Source organism: Apodemus sylvaticus, chromosome 14, assembly GCF_947179515.1.
Source record: "Apodemus sylvaticus chromosome 14, mApoSyl1.1, whole genome shotgun sequence".
NCBI classification, from domain to species: Eukaryota; Metazoa; Chordata; class Mammalia; order Rodentia; family Muridae; genus Apodemus; species Apodemus sylvaticus.
The window spans coordinates 60,036,522-60,061,586 of NC_067485.1; the positions used below are offsets into that span (position 1 = coordinate 60,036,522).

At 41.2% G+C, this 25,065-nt stretch overlaps 1 protein-coding gene across 1 annotated transcript in view; it reads right to left on the bottom strand.

Annotated features, from left to right (window-relative positions):
- Positions 1 to 25,065, bottom strand: part of Gpr158 (G protein-coupled receptor 158) — a 407,492-nt gene that overhangs the window by 65,911 nt on the left and 316,516 nt on the right. The window contains exon 6 of the mRNA XM_052156881.1: positions 673 to 782. Within this exon, the coding sequence (XP_052012841.1) occupies positions 673 to 782 (110 nt within the window). The remainder of the gene's footprint in view (positions 1 to 672; positions 783 to 25,065) is intronic.

Here is a 25,065-nt window from a genome sequence, read left to right on the forward strand (position 1 = left end):
TGTGATTTGTATTCTATCTTGATTTAGCTAGTAAATACTGTTAACATCCCAACAGTGTTTTTCCCCTCCAGAATAACTCAATCCTATAATAGAAACAAAAGAACTTTGTTCAAAAAATTCAGTCCTATGAAAGATTTCCCTATAGAATGTAACTAATATTTCTACAGGATGTCTTAATTACATTCCTATTCCTTTAAAAACACCTTTAATTTCATCTCACTCTCAGCAAACAGTCCAACCCTGAGGGAAGGCAGGGAGGAACTCAAGCAGACTGAGAACCTGGAGAAAAGAACTGAAACAAAGGCCATGGAGGAGTGCTGCTTATGGGCATGCTCCCCAGGGCTGGCTCTGTACCCTGTGCTCAAATGTGTCACAGCCCACAGTGGGCTGGGCTATGCCACATCAATTGTTACTCAAGAAAATCTCCCCACAGATTTGCTTATGGACCAGTTCAATAGACTAAAAGTTTCACTGGAGGTTCTTCTTCCCAGATTGTTCCAACTGTTGTCAAGTGCAGAAATAACCTAACCAGGATGTGTGAGATATACATGTTTATTATATCACCTTACTATTAACATCGTTGAATAATGGCCAGTTCCATTTACAATTAGTTGCTAAAAAAAGACAAGTTGGTTCCTCTGTGAGAATAAATACTGAAGAAACATAACATACCTGTGAAGCTTGAGGGTCACGGTTCCATAAACAGTTGCAAAACCGAGAAGACGAACCCACCTTAGGAGAATACAGCGAAATGTACTTGGCTCAAAGTACAGAATAACGACCTGTGGGTGAGACAGAGAGACTTTAGCATCAACTGCTATCCACAAAAGTCAGAACATCACAACTGAGTACTTAATTTGAGTTGATTTTCCACATAAACATATGTTCACTGAAATAATTTCTTAAATGTTCCCTTAACTCATTTTGGGGGTTGAAGAACTACAGGATCACTCCCTATATTTCAATGAAACCTAAATCCTTAACATCTAATTTCAAGTTCTGATCACCTATTTCCAATTCTGTGGTATGCAATCCCTCTCTCCCTCTCCCTCTCCCTATCCCTCTCCCTCTCTCCCTCTCTCCCTTTCCTTCTCCCTTTCCCTCTCTTCCTCCCTCCTTCCCTCACTCCCTCCTTCCCTTCCTTCCTTACTCCCTCCCCTTTCCCCTCCCTCCCTCTCTCCCTCCCTCCCTCTTTACTTCCTTCCTTTCTTAATTAATTTTTGACATCCCAATCACTGTTTCCCTCCTTCTCCCCCTCAGAGGATCCCTCCTCCATCTCCTTCTTCTCATCTGAGAGGGTGGTCTCTCTCCCTCTATTGCTGACAGGGGCCTAGAATCACTGTCCTCTAAAAGGCTCTACCCAGCAGCTGACAGAAACAATGTAGATCCCACAGTTAAATAGTGGATGGATATTGGGGGACTCTTATGGAAAAGCAGGGGGGAAGGATTAAAATCCCTAAAGAGGATAGAAACTCCACAGGAAGACCAACAGCATCAAATGATCTGGACCCTTAGGAGCTCTCAGCGATTGTGCCACCAACCAAAGAGCATATGGTCTGGACCAAGACCCCTGGAACATATATAGCAGATGTACAACTCAGTCTCCATGTGGGTCCTCAACAACTGGAGCAGGTGATGTCCCTAAAGCTGTTGCTTGTCTGTGGAATCTGTTCCTATAAGGCCTGCCTTGTTTGGCCTCAGTAGGAGAGGATGAGTCTAATCCTGTCTCTTTCTTTTCAACACAACCTTGCACAGTGGGTATCTCTGCCTTCCTCTACTATAGGCTCTCCCGTTCTACATTTCTAGCAAGACCCTTCTCCTGTGTGAGATAGCCCTGACAAGGTTTTCCATACTGTACCGCTAATCAATCCACTCACCACTCCGGCTTTCCTAGTTGCCTCAGTAAATGGGCCAGGGAATTCATTCAATCCTTCCATATCATTTCCATAAAAAGAAATCAAATACTGCTCCAGGCTAATGGGGCCAATAAGAATCAAGCAAGAGGCACTTACGCCAAAGCATTCATTAAGGTAACCCAGGAGCTACAGCATACATCTAATCGGCGTCAGTAAGGTCAACTCTATGTGGCAGTCAAAAGACTTGTACAAGACACTCTTCTGCCTTTCATAACCCTGTTACATAATTTTCAGCAAGTTCTTTTTGAAAAATTGATCTGACTCTGCCAGGGAGCCTTGGATAGAAGTAAAGGATGAATGATGTTGAAAAGCAGAGACAATCAACAGGTATGAATTTATTATGAATTTATTCTGCTGAAGTCAGGGCCACCATAACAGAAATGCTGCTGCTGGTGGTGGTGTGTTATCCTTGGCTTTTAAAACTGGAAACATGTCTATTACAGGTAGCTAAGACTTCTCTCCCGCAAATAAAGTCCCTCTCCCCTGTGTCTGCAGGATCACATTGTAATTTGTAGCAAAACTATTTAAGAAATAGAAGTCATATTTTATAGAAATAGGGAAAGAGCAAGAAGAAAGTTTCAAGAAGACTTTTTTAAAAAGTGAATCTAGGAACACACTTAAGACACCATTACACGGTATGCTCTGAAAGTCGAGTGATAGCTTTTGGCTCTGTTCTCTCACTTGTACAAAATGTATTGTTAATTTTCCAGTTTAATATATGTATTATATATTATATATGTATAATATATGTATGCATGGGTATGGAGAGAAGATATAATATACATGTAACGACTTCCCTTTAAGATATATAAGAAAAAGATTTGAACTAAGAAAAAATGATAAACATAAAACCAGTTAAAATTTCATAAATGTATACTATAAATGTAGGCACATTTATTTTAGAAATTTCTGCTTGAACATGAGAGCCACAGGAATTAGGAGTTCTACAAAGCAAGTTTCATTCTTTAATAAAGACTTGAAGCTCAGTGAGGAAGAGATAATTTGAGTCAGGAAGAAATCTGGATGCAGGAGTAAGGAATTTGGTGACCACACATGTTTCTTCTTAAGGCGTGGGAGGCAACTTAGAGACTAGAGACACCAGAGTGGAAAAAGGAGAGCACATAAGTCTCAACTACATCATTAAATCCTTATACCTTTTAACTATAAGGACTTTTATAGAAGTAATTACAGGGAATGTGTCCAAGGTCTCAAACTGGAAGTTCTGGTGGCAGGATGCATGCAAGCATCTGAATGCAGGCACTCTGGTCATGTGTATAAGAGCTGTACTGAGTGGTATCTAAACTCTATTAGTGGGGAAGGGATTGGTGACATTAACCTGTGACCTGAACCATAAGGAAGATTTGGAGGAAAGCAAATAATTTCAGTGGGATTGAATGTATCTCAGCTGGGAGGGCGGGTATCTGAGGAGGGACCCAAGGAGGGGTAGGGGTAAGTGTACAGGCTAAAGCACAACAGGAGGTAGGCAAGGCAGGAGGGGTTGTGGGAAAGTCAAGAGTGTATGGCTAGAGAGACGAAGAATACAGAGATGCCCAGAAGACACAGCTTTGACACTGGAGTCAGGTAGAGCAAGCACACCGGAATCTTTGAATAGCACAGCAAGGAATTCAGAATTATTCCATGAGCACTCCACTAAGATTCTTCTGCTGTGATCTGAAATATTTGCTATGGAACACATATAGCAACAGACTGTCCCAGGATTGGCAGGACCAGTGAACAGGAAGAGACTGAAGGAAAGAAGTTTAGCTGGAAGGGAGAATGAGCTTCCTCGTGTACAGTGTACACAGGCTTCCTTTCTTTTAATTCATGCCTTTCATTGCAGGCTCCAAACGACTGTGGGAATGTCCCTGCTTGTTCCGCCATCCTGCTGAGGACTTCAGTGCTCTCAGACTCTTAGGATAAAATTCAGTTCTTTCAGTAACTAGCACGGGTCAGCACTGCAGAATCCCACTTGTCTCTGCTGTGCTATCATGTTGTTCCTGGCAAAGCCTGAGACCCTTCCATGTGTGGCCTCTTTCCGGTGTTCCTTACAAAGTCCTATGCCTCACCTGTACCTGGATTATTTCTGCCCATCCCTTATGGTCTTGGCCAGAATAGCCATTCTTGTAAGAGGAAGAGGATTTTCTGTAGGGTCTCAAAGTCTCTACTTGTTCACCATCTCTCTCCTCTAGCAGGGGCAGGCTGTGTGGCCACCATCTTCTTGTCTAATTCTGTGACACTGAGACTGAATTCCGGAAATCCAGAAAAGTTCAACATACTCAGGCAGAGTATGTTGAGTGATATAAAGCAAATGAAGCTGGGGGGGGGGGCGGGGGAGTTGGGTGCCATTTGATGTAATCAATGGTGAAAGACCAAGAATTTGGTCATCTCTGAGAGCAGAGGAAAGTGAAGCAAACACTAATCATCTCATTGTTCCTCCAGGCAAAGGAAAATGAATATCAAAGGCATATCAGGGGTTTAAACCTGGGTGACTGAGAGAGGGAAGGTTGAATTAGGAATGAAGCTGATAAAAAGAGAGAATACATAAAAATGAAGTAAGTAATGAGACTTCAACCTAGACACTTCTCCATCACATCCTTCGTGACTCAGCTCAAGCTTGGCATCATGACACTTCCCACTCCTCCCACACAACACCATAGTTTCACCTTATTTGTACATTATTTACTCTTGTTGAATACTAAGCTTCCTTCATTCTCTCAACAGCTCTGTTTTGAGGTAATTATTTCTGTAACTCGGTTGTTTGATGTGTCTTCCTTGCTGGGACAAAATATATGCAACAACGTTTAGCTATCTCATTCAAAATTGCAAGCAATTCCCTGGCACATTACCTGGTGATAACTGGTAGCAGATGAATCTATTATATATTTTATATGTACAATAATGTGAATATAGATAACATATAAATGATATTGAGAAAAGGAAGAAGTGATGGAGAATGAAATGCCCGCTTGTTTAATAAGTTGGAAATGAACTGTATTTTGGATAATTTAGATTTGGATCATGCGAGTTGGTTCATTATAATGAGAAAAACAAACCCAAAATAAATCTCCAAAGTTTTATTGTCTTATGGCATGTTAAATTTTGCATACTAACATATAATTTAACAAAATAATTATGAAGCATATAGTCCTTCTCCAACTATTAACTAATAACATTCATTCACAGACCTATGTAGGAAAATTAGTGCACTAAGTTGAAAGATTTATGATGACATAAAGCACATCTGTCATGTTCATGGAGTAAAAATAATGATATTAATGGAACTGCTATGGCTTCAACATTCTCCCACCAATTCATTTTGAAATTATTTTCATTGTAAGAGCACCAAAAATGGGAACTTCAGGAAATCACTAGACTATGAGAATCTTGCCTTCATAAATGGATTAAGGTCACATGGCAGCTGTGGGGTTGTTTGTAAAATGGACTCTTGATGAAAGGGTGAGTTTGACCTAGTTTTTCTCTGTCTTGCCAGTGCTTGCCCATTTATGGTAGTCCATCCTTTCCCACTACCCATCAGACTAGGATGAGTTTTGCCTTATTCTCATGCCTCTTGTTCTCATTGGATGCTGGTTCTACTCCCACTGGGCACTTGTACTTCCCAATATCCAAAGCTATGAGTAGAATAAACTTCTTTTGTATATAATTGGCTAACCTGTGGTGCCCTGTTATAAGAGGAGAAAATGGACTCAGACATGTTCATACTGATCTCTATGCTGGAAACATTACCCATGTTTTGGGTCCAAGTACTCTTTATCATCCTTATTCTAAGGGAGGATGTCAGGAGCCATCAAGGATAGGATAAAGGTTAGTGGATGCCTTTCCTGAGATGGTCCATAATTTTTGCACAGACTACAGTGAATGAGCTCTGGGAGGCAGGCCTCAAGAGACTTCATCTCAGGACTGATATTGAATCTTGCAGCTAATATGCCTTTTCTTTCATTATTAAATTGATTTAACAATCCCTGTGCATTAGCCCACCGTATTGAGCAGATTTTCTGTAGATCAACGAAGGTGTACTCTTTTGTAGTAATGATGTATAGACAAATAGATGATTTCTTAATTCCTAATGGTGATTTCATAGCGTTTCTAGATTTATGCAAGTGATTTTGAAACCCTCTGTGGTGGTTTGGATATGCTTGGCTCAAGAAGTGGCACTATTAGGAGGTGTGGCTTTATTGGAGAGTGTGTGGCCTTGTTGGAGTAGGTGTGCCAGTGTTGGCATGGGCTTGGAGACCTTCCTCTTAGCTGCCTATGACCCAGGCTTCTGTCTGTCTTTGGATGAAAATGAACTCTCAGCTCCTCCAGCCTCAGGTCTACCTGGATGCTGCCATGCTCTTGCTTTGATGATAGTGGACTCAACATCTGATCCTGTAAGTCAGCCCCAATTAAATGTTCTTTGTAAGGGCTGCCTTGGTCATGGTGTCTTTTCATAGAAGTAAAACCCCAAGTAAGGCACCCTCTATAAGAACAACTAACTAGGGTTGTGTAAATCTTCATTGTGTAATGGGCCAGGATAGAAAGCATGCATGAAACAGATTTACAATCTAGGAATACATTCATTTTACGCTGTAGAACCACTATCTGATAACTGAAGGTCATAAAAGTGAATGGGTGATTTATTGTAGGTCCACTTTCTATCCTAAGTGCAAATAGCCCATTACACAATGAAGATTTACACAAACTAGTTACATTTTTTCTTATAGAGTGTGCCTTACTGGGGGTTTTACTTCTATGAAAAGACACCATGACCAAGGCAACCCTTACAAAGATAAAATATTGACTGGTTTACTATGTATGCAAAACTCCAATACTAATGAGACACAAGGCAGATGATTTCCTCTTAGACATAAGAATTATTGTTTTAAACTCTCAATGAACCTGTGGAGCTAGTGACAGATAATAAATGTTTAGTTAGGTAGCTAGTCTTAATAGAAAAGCGTATAAACATCTCTGTTGTTACTTCTTATTCAATTTATGATTTGAATTTATGTTTGAACTTGTGAACTTTTGAAAAAAGATGCTTGGAATACCATGTGTACAAAAACTACAAAGGATGATAATAAGAAAAAACCAGAGAAGAAGAAATAGCAGAATAAAAAAAATTTTAAAAAAAGAGGAAGAAATAGCAGAATACAGCACAGATAGCAGGTAGGCTACTTCTTACCATGAAGCAGTTTTATTTTTCTTAACAGCAGGGCGTCTTCTTACTGACAAGGACAGGGCTTTTTTCTGACATATGTGCATTTCTTTCATTTAGCAATAAAAAGGTAGAACTTTTCGTTCTCTGTGCAATAAAGGTTGGAACTTATTTTTCATCCAGAATGAGTGAATTCTTTCTGCACTGGCACTTAGACTTTTACATAAAAATGGATGTATAATATACATACATACATACATACATACATACATACATACATAAACATGCATATGTAAGTGTAGGTCTAAGTAAGTGTAGCTGTGTTTGTAAGTATGTAAGTTGATGAGACATGTAGCTATGTCCAGCCAAAGTATATATGTATATGAATATGTGTATATGAATATGCATATGATATGTAATGTATGACTGTTTCTGTGCATATTACCTGTATAAAAGTTTTTCTTTCTGTAGACATGACTTTCTTTTCCTGGTTCAATAAAAGTTAATTGCTCCAAGCCTCCCCCTTGCTTGGCCAGTGAGAGGTGAGGTTTCTGGCCAATAGAGAAAGGATTCTTAGCAACAAATCCTCTTCTGATTTCCCCACTGCTATACTGCACATGTTAATTGCCAGAGAATTATAAAGTAAGTTTATAAAGTAAGTAAGAGTTAATTTTTCTTGCACAGAGAATTATGAAGTTAATAATGGGAGAGACAAAGAGTTAAGTTTCCCCAGTGCTTAATGAAGAACAGAAGAGAAAAAAAGACAAGTTTTTAGCACAGCACTATTAAAAGAAAACTGTTTTTTTTTATTTGATATAATTTATTTACATTTAAAATGATTTCCCCTTTTCTAGCCCCCCCCCCCACTCCCCGAAAGTCCCGTAAGCCCCCTTCTCTTCCCCTGTCCTCCCTCCCACCCCTTCCCAGTTCCCCGTTCTGGTTTTGCCAAATACTGTTTCACCGAGTCTTTCCAGAACCAGGGACCACTCCTGCTTTCTTCTTGTATCTCATTTGATGTGTGGATTATGTTTTGGGTATTCCAGTTTTCTAGGTTAATAACCACTTATTAGTGAGTGCATACCATGATTCACCATTTGAGTCTGGGTTACCTCACTTAGTATGATGTTCTCTAGCTCCATCCATTTGCCTAAGAATTTCATGAATTCATTGTTTCTAATGGCTGAATAGTACTCCATTGTGTAGATATACCACATTTTTTGTATCCACTCTTCTGTTGAGGGATACCTGGGTTCTTTCCAGCATCTGGCAATTATAAATAGGGCTGCTATGAACATAGTAGAGCATGTATCCTTATTACATGGTGGGGAATCCTCTGGGTATATGCCCAGGAGTGGTATAGCAGGATCTTCTGGAAGTGAGGTGCCCAGTTTTCGGAGGAACCGCCAGACTGCTTTCCAGAGTGGTTGTACCAATTTGCAACCCCACCAGCAGTGGAGGAGTGTTCCTCTTTCTCCGCACCCTCTCCAACACCTGCTGTCTCCTGAATTTTTAATCTTAGCCATTCTGACTGGTGTAAGATGAAATCTTAGGGTTGTTTTGATTTGCATTTCCCTAATGACTAATGAAGTGGAGCATTTTTTAAGATGCTTCTCCGCCATCCGAAGTTCTTCAGGTGAGAATTCTTTGTTTAACTCTGTACCCCATTTTTTAATAGGGTTGTTCGGTTTTCTGGAGTCTAACTTCTTGAGTTCTTTATATATATTGGATATTAGCCCTCTATCTGATGTAGGATTGGTGAAGATCTTTTCCCAATTTGTTGGTTGCCGATCTGTCCTCTTGATGGTGTCCTTTGCCTTACAGAAACTCTGTAACCTTATGAGGTCCCATTTGTCAATTCTTGCTCTTAGAGCATACGCTATTGGTGTTCTGTTCAGAAACTTTCTCCCTGTACCGATGTCCTCAAGGGTCTTCCCCAGTTTCTTTTCTATTAGCTTCAGAGTCTCTGGCTTTATGTGGAGGTCCTTGATCCATTTGGATTTGAGCTTAGTACAAGGAGACAAGGATGGATCAATTCGCATTCTTCTGCATGCTGACCTCCAGTTGAACCAGCACCATTTGTTGAAAAGGCTATCTTTTTTCCATTGGATGTTTTCAGCCTCTTTGTCGAGGATCAAGTGGCCATAGGTGTGTGGGTTCATTTCTGGATCTTCAATCCTGTTCCATTGATCCTCCTGCCTGTCACTGTACCAATACCATGCAGTTTTTAACACTATTGCTCTGTAGTATTGCTTGAGGTCAGGGATACTGATTCCCCCAGATTTTCTTTTGTTGCTGAGAATAGTTTTAGCTATCCTGGGTTTTTTGTTGTTCCAGATGAATTTGATAATTGCTCTTTCTAACTCTGTGAAGAATTGAGTTGGGATTTTGATGGGTATTGCATTGAATCTGTATAGTGCTTTAGGCAAAATGGCCATTTTAACTATATTGATTCTACCGATCCATGAGCATGGGAGGTTTTCCCATTTTTTGAGGTCTTCTTCCATTTCCTTCTTCAGAGTCTTGAAGTTCTTGCCATACAGATCTTTCGCATGTTTGGTAAGAGTCACCCCAAGATACTTTATACTGTTTGTGGCTATTGTGAAGGGGGTCATTTCCCTAATTTCTTTCTCAGCCTGCTTATCCTTTGAGTATAGGAAGGCCACTGATTTGCTTGAGTTGATTTTGTAACCTGCCACTTTGCTGAAGTTGTTTATCAGCTGTAGGAGCTCTCTAGTGGAGTTCTTTGGGTCACTTAGGTAGACGATCATGTCGTCTGCAAATAATGATAGTTTGACTTCCTCCTTTCCAATTTGTATCCCTTTGACCTCCTTATGTTGTCGAATTGCCCGAGCTAGTACCTCAAGTACAATATTGAAAAGATAAGGAGAAAGGGGGCAGCCTTGTCTGGTCCCTGATTTCAGTGGGATTGCTTCAAGTTTCTCTCCGTTTAGTTTGATGCTGGCTACCGGTTTGCTGTATATTGCTTTTACTATGTTTAGGTATGGGCCTTGAATTCCTGTTCTCTCCAAGACTTTAAGCATGAAAGGATGCTGAATTTTGTCAAATGCTTTTTCAGCATCCAATGAAATGACCATGTGGTTTTGTTCTTTGAGTTTGTTTATGTAGTGGATTGTATTGATGGATTTCCGTATATTGAACCAACCCTGCATTCCCGGGATAAAGCCTACTTGATCATGGTGGATGATCGTTTTGATGTGTTCTTGGATTCGGTTGGCAAGAATTTTGTTGAGTATTTTTGCATCGATGTTCATAAGGGAAATTGGTCTGAAGTTCTCTTTCTTTGTTGGATCTTTTTGTGGCTTTGGTATCAGCGTAATTGTGGCTTCGTAGAAGGAATTGGGTAGTGTTCCTTCTGTTTCTATTTTGTGGAATAGTTTGAAGAGTATTGGTGTTAACTCTTCTTTGAAGGTCTGGTAGAATTCTGCACTGAAACCATCTGGTCCTGTGCTTTTTTTGGTTGGAAGACTTTCTATGACTCCTTCTATTTCTTTAGGCTTTATGGGACTGTTTAGATGGTCTAGTTGGTCCTGATTTAATTTTGGTATTTGGTATCTGTCAAGGAAATTGTCCATTTCCTCCAGATTCTCCAGTTGTGTTGAGTACAGGCTCTTGTAGTAGGATCTGATGATTTTTTGGATTTCCTCAGTTTCCGTTGTTATGTCTCCCTTTTCATTTCTAAGTTTGTTAATTTGGATACTTTCTCTGTGCCCTTTGGTCAGTCTGGCTAAGGGTTTATCTATCTTGTTGATTTTCTCAAAGAACCAGCTCCTAGTTTTGTTGATTTTTTGTATGGTTCTCTTTGTTTCTACTTGATTGATTTCGGCCCTGAGTTTGATGATTTCCTGCCTTCTACTCCTCCTGGGTGAAATAGCTTCTTTTTGTTCTAGGGCTTTCAGGTGTGTCATTAAGTTGGTAATGTATGCTCTCTCCATTTTCTTTTTGGAGGCACTCAGGGCTATGAGTTTTCCTCTTAGCACTGCTTTCATTGTGTCCCATAGATTTGGGTATGTTGTGTTTTCATTTTCATTGTGTTCTAAAAAGTCTTTAATTTCTTTCTTTATTTCTTCCTTGACCAAGGTGTCATTGAGTAGAGTATTGTTCAATTTCCACGTGTATGTGGGTTTTCTGTTGTTTCTGTTGCTATTGAAGACCACTTTTATTCCATAGTGATCAGATAGGAGGCATGGGATTAGTTCTATCTTTTTATATTTGTTGAGGTCTGTCTTGTGACCAATTATATGGTCGATTTTGGAGAAGGTACCATGAGGTGCTGAAAAAAAGGTATATTCTTTTGTTTTAGGATAGAATGTTCTATATATATCAGTTAAGTCTAATTGGTCCAAAGCTTCAATTAGTTTCATTGTGTCCTTGTTTAGTTTCTGTTTTCCTGATCGGTCCATTGAGGAAAGTGCAGTGTTGAAGTCACCCACAATTATTGTGTTAGGTGTAATGTGTGCTTTGAGTTTTAATAAAGTTTCTTTTATGAAAGAGGGTGCCCTTGCATTTGGAGCATAGATGTTCAGGATTGAGAGTTCTTCTTGTTGTATTTTTCCTTTGACCAGCAAGAAGTGTCCCTCAGAGTCTCTTTTGATGACTTTGGGTTGAAAGTCAATTTTATCTGATATTAAAATGGCTACTCCAGCTTGTTTCCTGAGACCATTTGCTTGTAAAATTGTCTTCCAGCCTTTTACTCTAAGGTAGTGTTTGTCTTTGACCCTGAGGTGTGTTTCCTGTAAGCAGCAAAATGTAGGGTCCTGTTTACGTATCCAGTCAGTTAGTCTGTGTCTTTTTATTGGGGCATTGAGTCCATTGATGTTAAGAGATATTAAGGAATAGTGATTGTTACTTCCTATCATTTTTGACGTTATTTTTTAAATTTGATTGCTTAACTTCTTTTGGGTTTGATGAAAGGTTACTATCTTGCTTTTTTCAGGGTGGAGTTTCCCTCCTTGTATTGGTGTTGTCCTCCTATTATCCTTTTTAGGGCTGGGTTTGTGGATAGATATTGGGTGAACTTGGTTTTGTCGTGAAATATCTTAGTTTCTCCATCTATGGTGATTGAGAGTTTTGCTGGATATAGTAGTTTTGGTTGGCATTTGTGTTCTCTTAGAGTCTGCATGAGATCTGCCCAGGACCTTCTAGCCTTCATAGTCTCAGGTGAAAAGTCTGCTGTGATTCTGATAGGTCTTCCTTTATATGTTACTTGGCCTTTTTCTCTTACTGCCTTTAGTATTCTTTCTTTGTTTAGAACATTTGGTGTTTTGATTATTATGTGACGGGAAGTATTTCTGTTCTGGTCCAGTCTGTTTGGAGTTCTGTAGGCTTCTTGTATATTCATGGGCATCTCTCTCTTTAGGTTAGGGAAGTTTTCTTCCATAATTTTATTGAAGATATTTGCTGGCCCTTTAAGTTGTAAATCTTCACTCTCATCTATGCCTATAATCCTTAGGTTTGGTCTTCTCATTGTGTCCTGGATTTCCTGGATATTTTGGGTTACAAGCTTTTTGCACTTTGCATTTTCTTTAACTGTTGAGTCCATGGTTTCTATGGAATCTTCAGCATCTGAGATTCTTTCTTCTATCTCTTGTATTCTGTTGTTGATATTTGCATCTCTGTCCCCTGATTTCTTCCCAAGGCTTTCTATCTCCAAAGTTGTCTCCCTTTGAGTTTTCTTAGTTGTTTCTACTTCTGATTTTAGATCCTGGATGGTTTTGCTTAGCTCCTTCCCTTGCATGTTTGTGTTTTCCTGTAATTCTTTAAGAGATTTTTGTGTTTCCTCTTTCATGAGCTCAGCCTGTTGACCAAAGTTCTCCTGTATTTCTTTAAGAGATTTTTGTGTTTCGTCTTTCATGACCTCAGCCTGTTGAGCAAAGTTCTCCTGTATTTCTTTAAGTGTTTTTTGCATTTCCTCCTTGTTGGCTTTTGTATTCTCCTGGATTTCTTTCAATGATTTTTGTGTTTCCCTTGCAAGGGCTTCTAACTTTTGATCCATTTTCTCCTCAATGTCCTTCATGTGTTCCTGTACCAGCATCATGACCAGTGATTTTAAATCCAAATCTTGTTTTACTGGTGTGATGGGGTATCCAGGACTTGCTGGTAGAGGAGAATTTGGTTCAGATGTTGCCATATTGCCTTGATTTCTGTTAGTGACGTTTCTGCGTTTGCCTTTTGCCATCTAGCTCTCACTGGTGTTACTTGGTCTTGTCAGTGCTGGACTCACCAGTGCAAGCTGCCCCTTCCCCGTTGGCCTCTGGTGCACAGCTTACACTCTGCACTGCCTATAGACAGGGTGCTGTTGTCCAGGCTGTTCAGATCCCGAAGCAGGCACCTGAAGGCTCCCGCTGGGGCTCGCAGGATTTATTGGAGCACACCGACTTCTCCCAGCTGGCCGCCCGGAAGCCCCCACTAGCCTCTTGAGGGACCTGGAGATGTGGCGGCCACCCAGGCTGATCTGAAGCGGAGAGAGTTGAGCTGGGGGCTTCTGCCTGAGGCCTTGCCCCAGATTGTGTCTGTGGACCAGGTGGAACCCGTGTGCACCCCCAGGGAGCTCCGAAGGTGAATGTTGCTGTGACCTCCCCTGTGCTCCGCTCACTCCGCTGGGCAGCCGATTTCCCCAACCGGGCTGGCGCACACTAGTTTAGCCTTGTCGCCTGGGCCCTGAGTCCAGGCAAACGCCTGGGAGGCCAAGGTCCGAGCAAAGTTCCCCTAGGTCTATGTCTGTTATTTGGGTCCGCCAGGTGACCCGGATGGCGGGCGTGCGCGTCCGCGCTCCGCGAAAGCACCGGGAGAGTCTGTTGTGCTAATAACCTCCTGGGCTGGTTGACACACAGATGGCCCACCAAGCCGCCCAGTTCTTGGGGTCAGTCCTGTGCCTTTTGGGGCCTAGACCCCCGTTTTGTTAGCCTCAGGCTACGCTTGTTAGCAGTCTCTGCCCTCCCGAGCACTCTGGCTCCTGTAGGCAAAATGGCGGCGCGTGCACCGGCTGGGGCAAAAAAAAAAAAAACTCCTGGCTGGGTTGGCGCCCCGATGGCCACTCGAACAGCCCAGGGCCTGGGTGCAGGCCAACGCCCGTCTGGCTCAGACCCCTGCGGTGTTGGCCTAGGATTATGTTTGTGTACCTCAGTCTGACCGATCTCTGGAGCCCGGGATCAAGATGGCGGTGAGTCTCTCCTGACTGGCGGGCAGCCGAGTTCTGAAGTGGCTTCCGTGCAGAGAAAGGCTCCGCAGAACCGCAGTTGCTTGCCGCCCGGCTGGTCAGCGAAGGTCAGTGGTCGTGGGCGCAGGGCCTAACTGGACCCTGTGTCGCCTTGGTTCCACCACTGATGGCCCTTCAGCTGGAGCAGCCACTGCTACCACCGCCGCCGCCCCACCTCACACATTCTTAACCAAAAGAAAACTGTTTAAAAGAGATAAAAGGCTAGAGATCATGAGTCAGTTGGCCTGTGTCTGACAGTGTCCTGCTTCAACCCATTCTAGGCTGGGCAGGCTCCTGGCAGGAGGAGAGACTACATGTCAAGAATGGTGATAACTGATTTGCTCCAGATTATACAAGCCACTTTCAGAATCCAAATGGGAAAACCACTCCTTTCCAGCACTAGAGGATGAGAACTGTAAAACAGATAAATCGAGTATGTGGGACACAGGATGGATGATATGCCTCACTCCAGCTACTGAGTAATCTAAGTACTGAAGAACACATGCAACTTCCATGTAAATGGACACGGTGTAGAAGTTATGAACAATGGAAAGTAAATTGCCCTTTTCTGAGGAGGCTTGATTGAGAGAAAAAGAGACATACTTAAGGACAGCAAATAAGATGTAACACAATCACACGGGTTCCTTCAATGCTGTCCTTAGGAAGCTCATAATAGTTCCCTTCGAACTTCTCCCATCATCTTTGAACAGAAAACACCAAAGTGTTAAGGGCTCACTGTCATCTGTAAAAGTGTTGGCTCCTAGCCATGTGAATGTTCTTCTAGATACTTAAAAAAACCTATCAATTGATTTTTTTAATTAGTAAGTAAAGCATTTTATTAATACATCACGGATGCTGTATAGCTTATTTTGACATTTTATTCGATATATTTTTATTTACATTTCAAATGATTTCCCCTTTTCTGGCCCTCCACTCTCTGAAAGTCACATAAGCCTCCTTCCCTCCCCCTGTTCTCCCATCCACCCCTTCCCACTTCCCTGTTCTGGTTTTGCCCTATACTGCTACACTGAGTCTTTCCAGAACCAGGGGCCACTCTTCCGTTCTTCTTGGACATCATTTGATGTGTGGATTATGTTTTGGGTATTTCAATTTTCTAGGCTAATTTCCACTTATTAATGAGTGCATACCATGATTGATCCTTTGAGACTGGGTTACCTCACTTAGTATGATGTTCTCCAGCTCCATCCATTTGTCTAAGAATTTCATGAATTCATTGTTTCTAATGGCTGAATAGTACTCTATTGTGTATATATACCACATTTTTTGCATCCATTTTTCCGTTGAGGGATACCTGGGTTCTTTCCAGCTTCTGGCTATTATAAATAGGGCTGCTATGAACATAGTGGAGCATGTATCCTTATTACATGCTGGGGAATCCTCTGGGTATATGCCCAGGAGTGGTATTGCAGGCTCCTCTGGAAGTGGTGTGCCCAGTTTTCTGAGGAACCACCAGATTGGTTTCCAGAGTGGTTGTACCAATTTGCAACCCCACCAGCAATGGAAAAGTATTCCTCTTTCTCCACATCCTCGCCAACACTTGCTGTCTCCTGAATTTTTAATCTTAGCCATTCTGACTGGTGTAAGGCTATCAATTGATTTTACTGATGGGACTGGACATTCTGGGCACAGATTTCTAAATTTTCATTCTTTTTTAATTCAATATATTTTTTATTTACATTTCAAATGATTTCCCCTTTTCTAGCTTCCCACTCCCTGAAAGTCCCATAAGCTCACTTCCCTTCCCCTGTTCCCCCATCCACCCCTTCCCACTTCCCTGTTCTGGTATTGCTCTATACTGATACACTGAGTCTTTCCATAACCAGGGCTCTCCATTCTTCTTGGACATCATTTGATGTGTGGATTATGTTTTGGGTATTCCAGTTTTCTAGGCTGCATGGTAGAGAAAAGCCTGATAAGCCTTCCCCCTCAGAGTCCAGCAAATCTATGCAGGTAATTATCCTATTTCTTCAGTTATGGTAATTTTGTATGTATAATGCTAGGGACTAAGCCCAGGGCCTTGAACATGCAAGACTTCTACACTGAACTATATCATTGGCCCTTGGTTATCTGAGACTTGAGCTTCACTGTGTAGCTTTAGTTACCCTTGAAACTATAGCTCAGAAGGGTCTGAACTTGAGATTCTCCTGCCTCCTACATCCTAAATGGTAAGATGGCAACATGTAATAAATTTTGACTTTAAAGTATGTGGCTTGAAGTCTGTTGGATTGAAATCATACTTAGATGCTGAAAACAGTTAATAGTGTGAAAAAGAGAGCCAGAAAGGAAAATGATTCAGTGGGCTTATCAAAATTCACAAAAGTTAAAATTTTCTGGATAGAATATGTACTTTAAAGGATAGTCACAACATTAGAAGCAGAGATACTATTGATGTTGGCTCAGCAAGCGTAATGACTGGTAGTGCTTGAAGGTCCATTGGTCAGAAGCCAGCACAGGCCAACAGCCTTCCCGGAGCTCTGAGAGTTACCGTTGTGATGCTCATGTTTTAGATTGAAACTCTGGGGATCTGAGCGCTGGTGTTAAACAGCAACACTGCTTTCCTAATTAGCACGTCACGTGGCAGTTGCTTTAGTTTAATGAAAATGGCTGTGAGTTAAACTACCTTTGTGGGTGAAGTGCTACATGCTTTAGGATTTCTGTTAGCCAAGATTATGAGGATAGTTTGGTTCATAAAAACATTACTCACTGATAGGAGATATAATAATGGCCATAAATGTTAAATTAATTATTTAAAGTTTCATTCAAATGCCAAAAAAAAGGTTACTCAATGAAGCTTTCCATTCACACGCTGACTGTGCACGTGATGGGGAGCGTTCTCATGCTCACACCCTCATAGCCATGGGGTCGTGCTGATTATTTTGTAGTTGGCTCCTATTACTCCAAAATTATGAAAAGGAACAAATGGTGGGAATAGAAAATATAGAGGTAACTTTAAAATGTTAAAATACATGGGTGGTCACTGTGACAGCACATTAAAGACACCTGACAAGTCTTTTATCAATCTCCAATATCTCTGAAATATAAAAAGAAAGTATAAACTAAGGATAAAAATAATGGGAACTCAAGCCCTTAGTAGTGATTGTATTTGCTTACTGGTAGGGTGTGTCAAATTAAGAAGTACCATCCAAATCCAGGCTTTACCTTCAGTGGAGTCTAACCCTGAGACTGAAAGGTTTTCACTAAACAGGATAAAGATCTTTTTTTTTCCCTTTCTTTTTTTCGAGACAGGGTTTCTCTGTGTAGCCCTGGCTGTCCTGGAACTCACTTTGTAGACCAGGCTGGCCTCGAGCTCATAAATCTGCCCGCCTCTGCCTCCCAAGTGCTGGGGTTAAAGGTGTGTACCACCACCGCCGGGCTGATGAAGATCTTTTTTTTATTATTCGATATAATTTATTTACATTTCAAATGATTTCCCCCTTTCTAGCCCCCCACTCTCCGAAAGTCCCGTAAGCCCCCTTCTCTTCCCCTGTCCTCACACTCACCCCTTCCCACTTCCCCGTTCTGGTTTTGCCGAATACTGCTTCACTGAGTCTTTCCAGAACAAGGGGCCACTCCTCCTTTCTTCTTGTACCTCATTTGATGTGTGGATTATGTTTTGGGTATTCCAGTTTTCTAGGTTAATATCCACTTATTAGTGAGTGCATACCATGATTCACCTTTTGAGTCTGGGTTACCTCACTTAGTATGATGTTCTCTAGCTCCATCCATTTGCCTAAGAATTTCATGAATTCATTGTGTCTAATGACTGAATAGTACTCCATTGTGTAGATATACCACATTTTTTGCATCCACTCTTCTGTTGAGGGATACCTGGGTTCTTTCCAGCATCTGGCAATTATAAATAGGGCTGCTATGAACATAGTAGAGGCATGTATCCTTATTACATGGTGGGGAATCCTCTGGGTATATGCCCAGGAGTGGTATAGCAGGATCTTCTGGAAGTGAGGTGCCCAGTTTTCGGAGGAACCGACAGACTGATTTCCAGAGTGGTTGTACCAATTTGCAACCCCACCAGCAGTGGAGGAGTGTTCCTCTTTCTCCACACCCTCTCCAACACCTGCTGTCTCCTGAATTTTTAATCTTAGCCATTCTGACTGGTGTAAGATGAAATCTCAGGGTTGTTTTGATTTGCATTTCCCTAATGACTAATGAAGTTGAACATTTTTTAAGATGCTTCTCCACCATCTGAAGTTCTTCAGGTGAGAATTCTTTGTTTAACTCTGTACCCCATTTTTTAATAGGGTTGTTCGGTTTTCTGGAGTCTAACTTCTTGAGTTCTTTATATATATTGGATATTAGCCCTCTATCTGATATAGGATTGGTGAAGATCTTTTCCCAATTTGTTGGTTGCCGATTTGTCCTCTTGATGGTGTCATTTGCCTTACAGAAACTTTGTAATTTTATGAGGTTCCATTTGTCAATTCTTGCTCTTAGAGCATACGCTATTGGTGTTCTGTTCAGAAACTTTCTCCCTGTACCGATGTCCTCAAGGGTCTTCCCCCAGTTTCTTTTCTATTAGCTTCAGAGTGTCTGGCTTTATGTGGAGGTCCTTGATCCATTTGGATTTGAGCTTAGTGCAAGGAGACAAGGATGGATCAATTCGCATTCTTCTGCATGCTGACCTCCAGTTGAACCAGCACCATTTGTTGAAAAGGCTATCTTTTTTCCATTGGATGTTTTCAGCCTCTTTGTCGAGGATCAAGTGGCCATAGGTGTGTGGGTTCATTTCTGGATCTTCAGTCCTGTTCCATTGATCCTCCTGCCTGTCACTGTACCAATACCATGCAGTTTTTAATACTATTGCTCTGTAGTATTGCTTGAGGTCAGGGATACTGATTCCCCCAGACTTTCTTTTGTTGCTGAAAATAGTTTTAGCTATCCTGGGTTTTTTGTTGTTCCAGATGAATCTTTAAGCATTTAGGCCATATCCAACCCTACTAATGTGTTTCTAATGAGCCGGTGTGGGGCTCTTCCACCTAGCACTCCCCAACCTCGTCAGTTCCTCCTCTATGAAGCCATTCAAGGACCAGAGTGAGAAGAGGCAGAGGCTGCTGTGAACCCTCAGTGTGGAAAGAGCACAGCAAAGTGGGATGATCATGCGCTGGGGTGAATGGTAGAGAGGACAGCCCTCTGCCCTGGTTTCATTTCCCCATCCCCCATAGGGAAAGGCTGTTTGTGGAAACAGCCCAACCTGTCAAACAGAACAAACATACAAACACGTGACTCTATCTTGAGCTTTCACAGCCTCAGAATCCAGGTTCAAAAGAAATGTTTTGGTCAAAAGTAAATTATGGCATGTAGTTTATGAATGACAGTCACAGCGTCCTTCCCAATCGTGTTCTCTCAATATGGGTAAATAGGAAAAAGCTTTCTGGAGTTACATTAAGTGGAAAAAAGTAGCCATCAAACAATATGCAAGTATTGTTTGACATGTTACTAGATATGCTTAGAATTTATGGGCATGTGTGTGTCTACAGATAACACATATATGTATGGAGATGAAAGTATATCTGATTATCACCTTAAATATAAATCCTCATTTAATTCCACAAAACAAGACAAAAACATAAATGGTACACAGAGAATATATTTGATTATTTTGTTTCTCTTAAGACGTTACCTCAAAGATTATGTATTTCTTAGTTAGCAGGGGAAAGTTTATTAAAAACCTGCAGCTTTGGGTCTGCTTCTGTGGTTCCCTCTGGATGCCCTTACATGCTAACTGCCAGTTCCTCTCAGAGAAAGGCACTCTAGTAAAGAGGACAGCAAATCAAGGATCAGGGTTATAATTTACGTTTTATATAAGAAAAAATGATAATTGCTAAAATATGAAGTTGGGCATTAGTTTAAAATGACTAATATGCACCAAGAAAGCATTAGAGAGTGGCAAGTCTGCCCGGCCAATGAGGTCACTCTCCGCCAGCCTTGATAACATGTTCAATGCCACGACCCACATGTGGAAGAGTAAAACAAGTCACATGAATTGTTCTCTCACCTCCACATTCAAGATATGGAATGTGTATCTCCCACACAAATATCTAATACACACACACATACACATACACATACACATACACATACACACATTGTACATATATACACACACATGTATATATGCCCATATATGCACATACACATACACAAATATCCATACACACACATATATATGCATATGTATGTATACACACATACACACAAATACACACATATATAAGAAAGCATTACTTTATGTCATATTGCTTTATAACAGCATTCTTTATCTTATTGCTCTTTTGCTAATATATTATGGTTTTAGATTTTATATTTCTGTGAGTTCTTTCTTCTTTCTGTGTGAGATATATTCTTTTTTTTAATTGGTTCTCATGGCTTGTTTATGTTTTGTTATTTACTTATTTATTTTCTTTAAAAGGCAGAAGATTGGGTGTGGAGTTGGGTGGCTGGGTAGGTGGGGAGGAAATGGAGTAGGGGAAAAATATAACCAGTTTTAATGGACTTTTCTCATCTGGGCTGATGTCATTCCCTTCACAAGGCAAAGATCATATAACAAAACCCTAATAACAGATTTGAGAAGCCCCTTTTTGAGTTGTCACCCAGGGCTGTACAAGAGACCCTCAAAACACCCAGCTTACTGCTGTTGCCCTTGGTTGTCACACAAAGATATAAGTCTATTCACGAAGACATCATGTACTATAGGAACATTTTTCAGTCATTTTAATCCCAGGGTAGGGAGGTGGGGTTGCTGACTGGCCACTGCAGACAGAGGACCATGATTTTCCCTGTTCTGTAGCAGAAGCATAATTTTTCCAGCTGCAGATAATTTCTGCAATTGTGTGATGTTTGGAATTCTGGAAACTTTTCATAGGGTATATAAATTCAAGAGCCCTGAGACAACTGGGTGTGGTGGCACACGCCTGTAATCCCAGTACTTGGGAGGCAGAGGCAGGCAGATTTCTGGGTTTGAGGCCAGCCTGGTCTACAGAATGAGTTCCAGGACAGCCAGGGCTATACAGAGAAACCCTGTCTCAAAAAACAAAACAAAAAAAAAGAGCCCTGAGACACACGGGTGGATAGTTGTATCATCATGTAGGGTTGATTGCTGTTTGTTAGTAGTAGTGCTCAAAGTGGAAACAAAAGGAAAGAAATTAGATTCAGGGATCTCTATCTCTCTCTCCTCCCCTTTACCTTCGTCTCTCCTATCTAGTAATAGTTGGTGATATGGGAAAATAAAGGGTAGGAAAAAGAAGAACCAAAAAGTTTCAATGTATTTGTACACAGGGCACAGAGGCTACTGACCTGGAACTGACCTCAACCACCACTCCTTGAGAACTGGCTTTCATGGTGTCAGAAATCACTATGCTGGCTTCCAAAGGAGGGAAGCCACCAACAGGACTGCCCAACTATAGTGCCCCTGAATCCCATAAATGGCCAACATATCACAATAACCCTAAGGCTGCAGTAGTAGACTGAGTATCATGGCAGTAACCAACTGCTCTCTACTTAGACTTAAGACCAACTCAACAAGTGGGAGGTCATGTCTGGTACTGCAAACCTAGTTAACTACCTCAGTGCTAGAGGAGAATCTGCTAGTTAAAACTGAGATTACTAACTTACCAGTACAGCATGATTTCTACTAACAACCTATAAGCATCGTCCTTATACCCAGAAAGAAATGTAGTTTTCACGCCCTCATTGAGAAAACTTCTCTTTACATGGAAACTATGACTACTGAAAATACAGAGTTGTGGAGCACAGTGTCCAAGGATACATTTACAAAATATTCTCACAGTGAAGGCTCAGGGGATAGGGGTTAGACAGGTTGTAAAAGCCAGAGGATCGGGGAGTTTGCTGTGACATGGTTGAGGCCGCCATAGGTGACTGTGCAGTCTGTGCACTGTGCAACCAATATGTACGCACATTCATACTGTCCCTGGCAATTTCAGTATCGCATGTAATATTTCATATTACATGTGATATTTCATATTACATGTGATATCTCATATTACATATAATATTTCATATCACACAATAAAATTTCAGTACCACCATAAAAGGACTCACATTAGACTCACCGCAACCACGTTCTCAGAGAACAATAAAGTAGGTTGAGGAAGAGGTGCATTCTGGGAAACAAGCAATGTCATTTCAGGTATCATTTATCTCTGCCATAAGAGGACTGCAAACAATACCTTTGCAACACCCTAGTCTCTGAGAATCACCTGGAAAGATCTCATTAAAATGCAAGTTGGGCTTCTGCAGATGTGGGATGAGGCAGAAAACTATGTTGCTGTTTGCTTATTCTCTCTAATGTATTTGCTCCATCTTTCCATTTAATCCTTCCACTGATGGGAACATATCTTTACATTTCTGAATCCTCTCTTGAAATGACTCAAACATGTGATTATCTTTGAGCTACAATAAATACTTGTGAGACAGGCAAAAAAAAATCTCTCTTTGGAAATGTGTCGTACTGGAACAAATGAGCCGTGGACATGATCAGAGCTTTTCTGGTTTAGATTCTGCAGTCTTTATCATGGACTAAAACAGACATCTGTGCTAAGTACAGAGCCACTAAAAGACCATTGCAAACCTAAAGACTGTGCACTGCTCCATCCAGAATATAAAACATCCACAACACACATCTAAGAGAGTTGTTTGGGTTGCTGGTTTAATCATTAAATAAAAATACAATACACACAACATGAGCCACCTCAGTGTGCTCCAACTCTGAGCCGCAGAGCAGTCTCCATCCAAGAGCCCATGGAAGCCAGAAGAGGGCATTGGATCCCCTAGAACTGAAGTTACTTACAATCAGTTTTGAGCCACATGTGGGTGCTGAAAACTAAACACTGATCCTCTGCAAGAGCAGCAGGAACTACTAGTTGATGAACCATCTTCCCAGCCCCTGTAACTGGTTGCAAAATACAAGGAAGTTCAGGAAACTTTGGATTCACTGGGTTCTGACTGATGAAATCCATCTCTCCTCCTTTATTTTTTAAGGATCCACCAGTGATTTTAAGGTTCCAGTTGTTGCTGTCTACAGGCGCTACTTCATAGACCAGAAGCAAGTCCTGTGGATCGTGCAGAAACAGACTTCAGAAAGCCTGGGGAGGGTGAGGAGAAAGAACTACAAAAACACAGCAAGGATTCTATTTCTGTCAAGCTGCCCTACATACACATTCATTATAAAATATGCAAAGATGGATGTCCAAGAATATTCACGGAAACAGCGTTTGCAAGAGAAAGCATTCACAGATGGAGGACAGATGTAACAGTGTCGTCCTTATTACTGCCACACAATAGAGAACTTAAAATAATTAAGAAGATCTGACTGATCTGTACCTGTGAAAACACCCTTAAGAGAAACTGTCAAATGATAGCACATTTCAGAGAGCAGCCTGACTGCTTGTTGTCTGCCAAAAGCAATATTTGGATGCACAGTCAATGAAATACTAAGGCTATTTTGGAGTAGGTGATTGGAGGGTTGAAGAATCAAGGAAGGAGAACTACATGTCTAATCTTAATTTGCTTTAGTAGCTTTTATTTTGCAGTGAGGATCTATCACCTTTAAATAAAGTACCTTTTAAATGCATGAAAGGGGGCTTGGGAGCTGGCTTGGCAAGGAAAGTGCCTACAACTGTCAGGATCTGAGTTCAGGCTCCAGCATCTATTAGAAGATAGGAGTGGCAGCACACGTCTACCATCCTGGTGCTGGGGAGGCAGAGGCAGCTGAGCCCTGAGGGTTTTAGATCAGCCAGCCTTGTGAAATCAGGAGGGGTCAGTAAGAGACTGTCCCAAAGAACAAGATGGAGAGCTGTGGAAGAAAACATCTGATATTCACCTTTAGCTGCTACACAGGCACACACATGTGCACATGCAAGCATTCTTACAGTGCATACGAGCATGCATACTCACAGACAGACAGACAGACAGACAGAAATAGAAACGCACACACACACACACACACAAACACACAAATGGAATTCCAGTTGCTTCCTTGTTTTATTATAGTCTCTATAAATATCTGGCTCTTGAAATGACTTCTAGATGATATTTTCTAAGGATTTGGGGTCAGAGAACAATACAGGGAAGTATCAAGTTTAATAGCTATAAAGAGACATTTGGTTCTGGGAATAAGATAGAGGAAATGACTTCAGAGGAGCTAGGACATCTTAAGAAGGACATCATAGAAAAAGAGTCAACCTGTACCATGTGAGAAGGGAGGACATGAGAAACAAACACAATATGAAATAGAAGTGTTTTGTAAAATACTAGAAGTTGATTTAAAATCCAGAATGGAGTACTCAAAGCCTCTTGTCATTAGTGAGCTGTCCCTGACCTGTAGACAGACTTGTCCTGTTGTCATTAGTGAGCCGTCCCTGACCTGTAGACAGACTTGTCCTGTTGTCATTAGTGAGCCATCCCTGACCTGTAGACAGACTTGTCCTGTTGTCATTAGTGAGCCGTCCGTGACCTGTAGACAGACTTGTCCTAGGCAGTGGTCCAGGTGCTTACCTTAGTGCCTGGTTCATCTTCTTCACTGGGCTTCAATTATCACATTCATAGCCAGAAAATAAATAAATCTTGTTCACAGACAGATGAATGACTTTTATTAATGATTCCCCTCTCCAACTGGTTGAAAAATTGCAAAACATAGAACAACAGGCCCATAAACCACAATTTAAAGTCGGAAGTTGCAACATTCAAACCACACTCAAAGCCAAGGCTCAGAATGTCCCTTT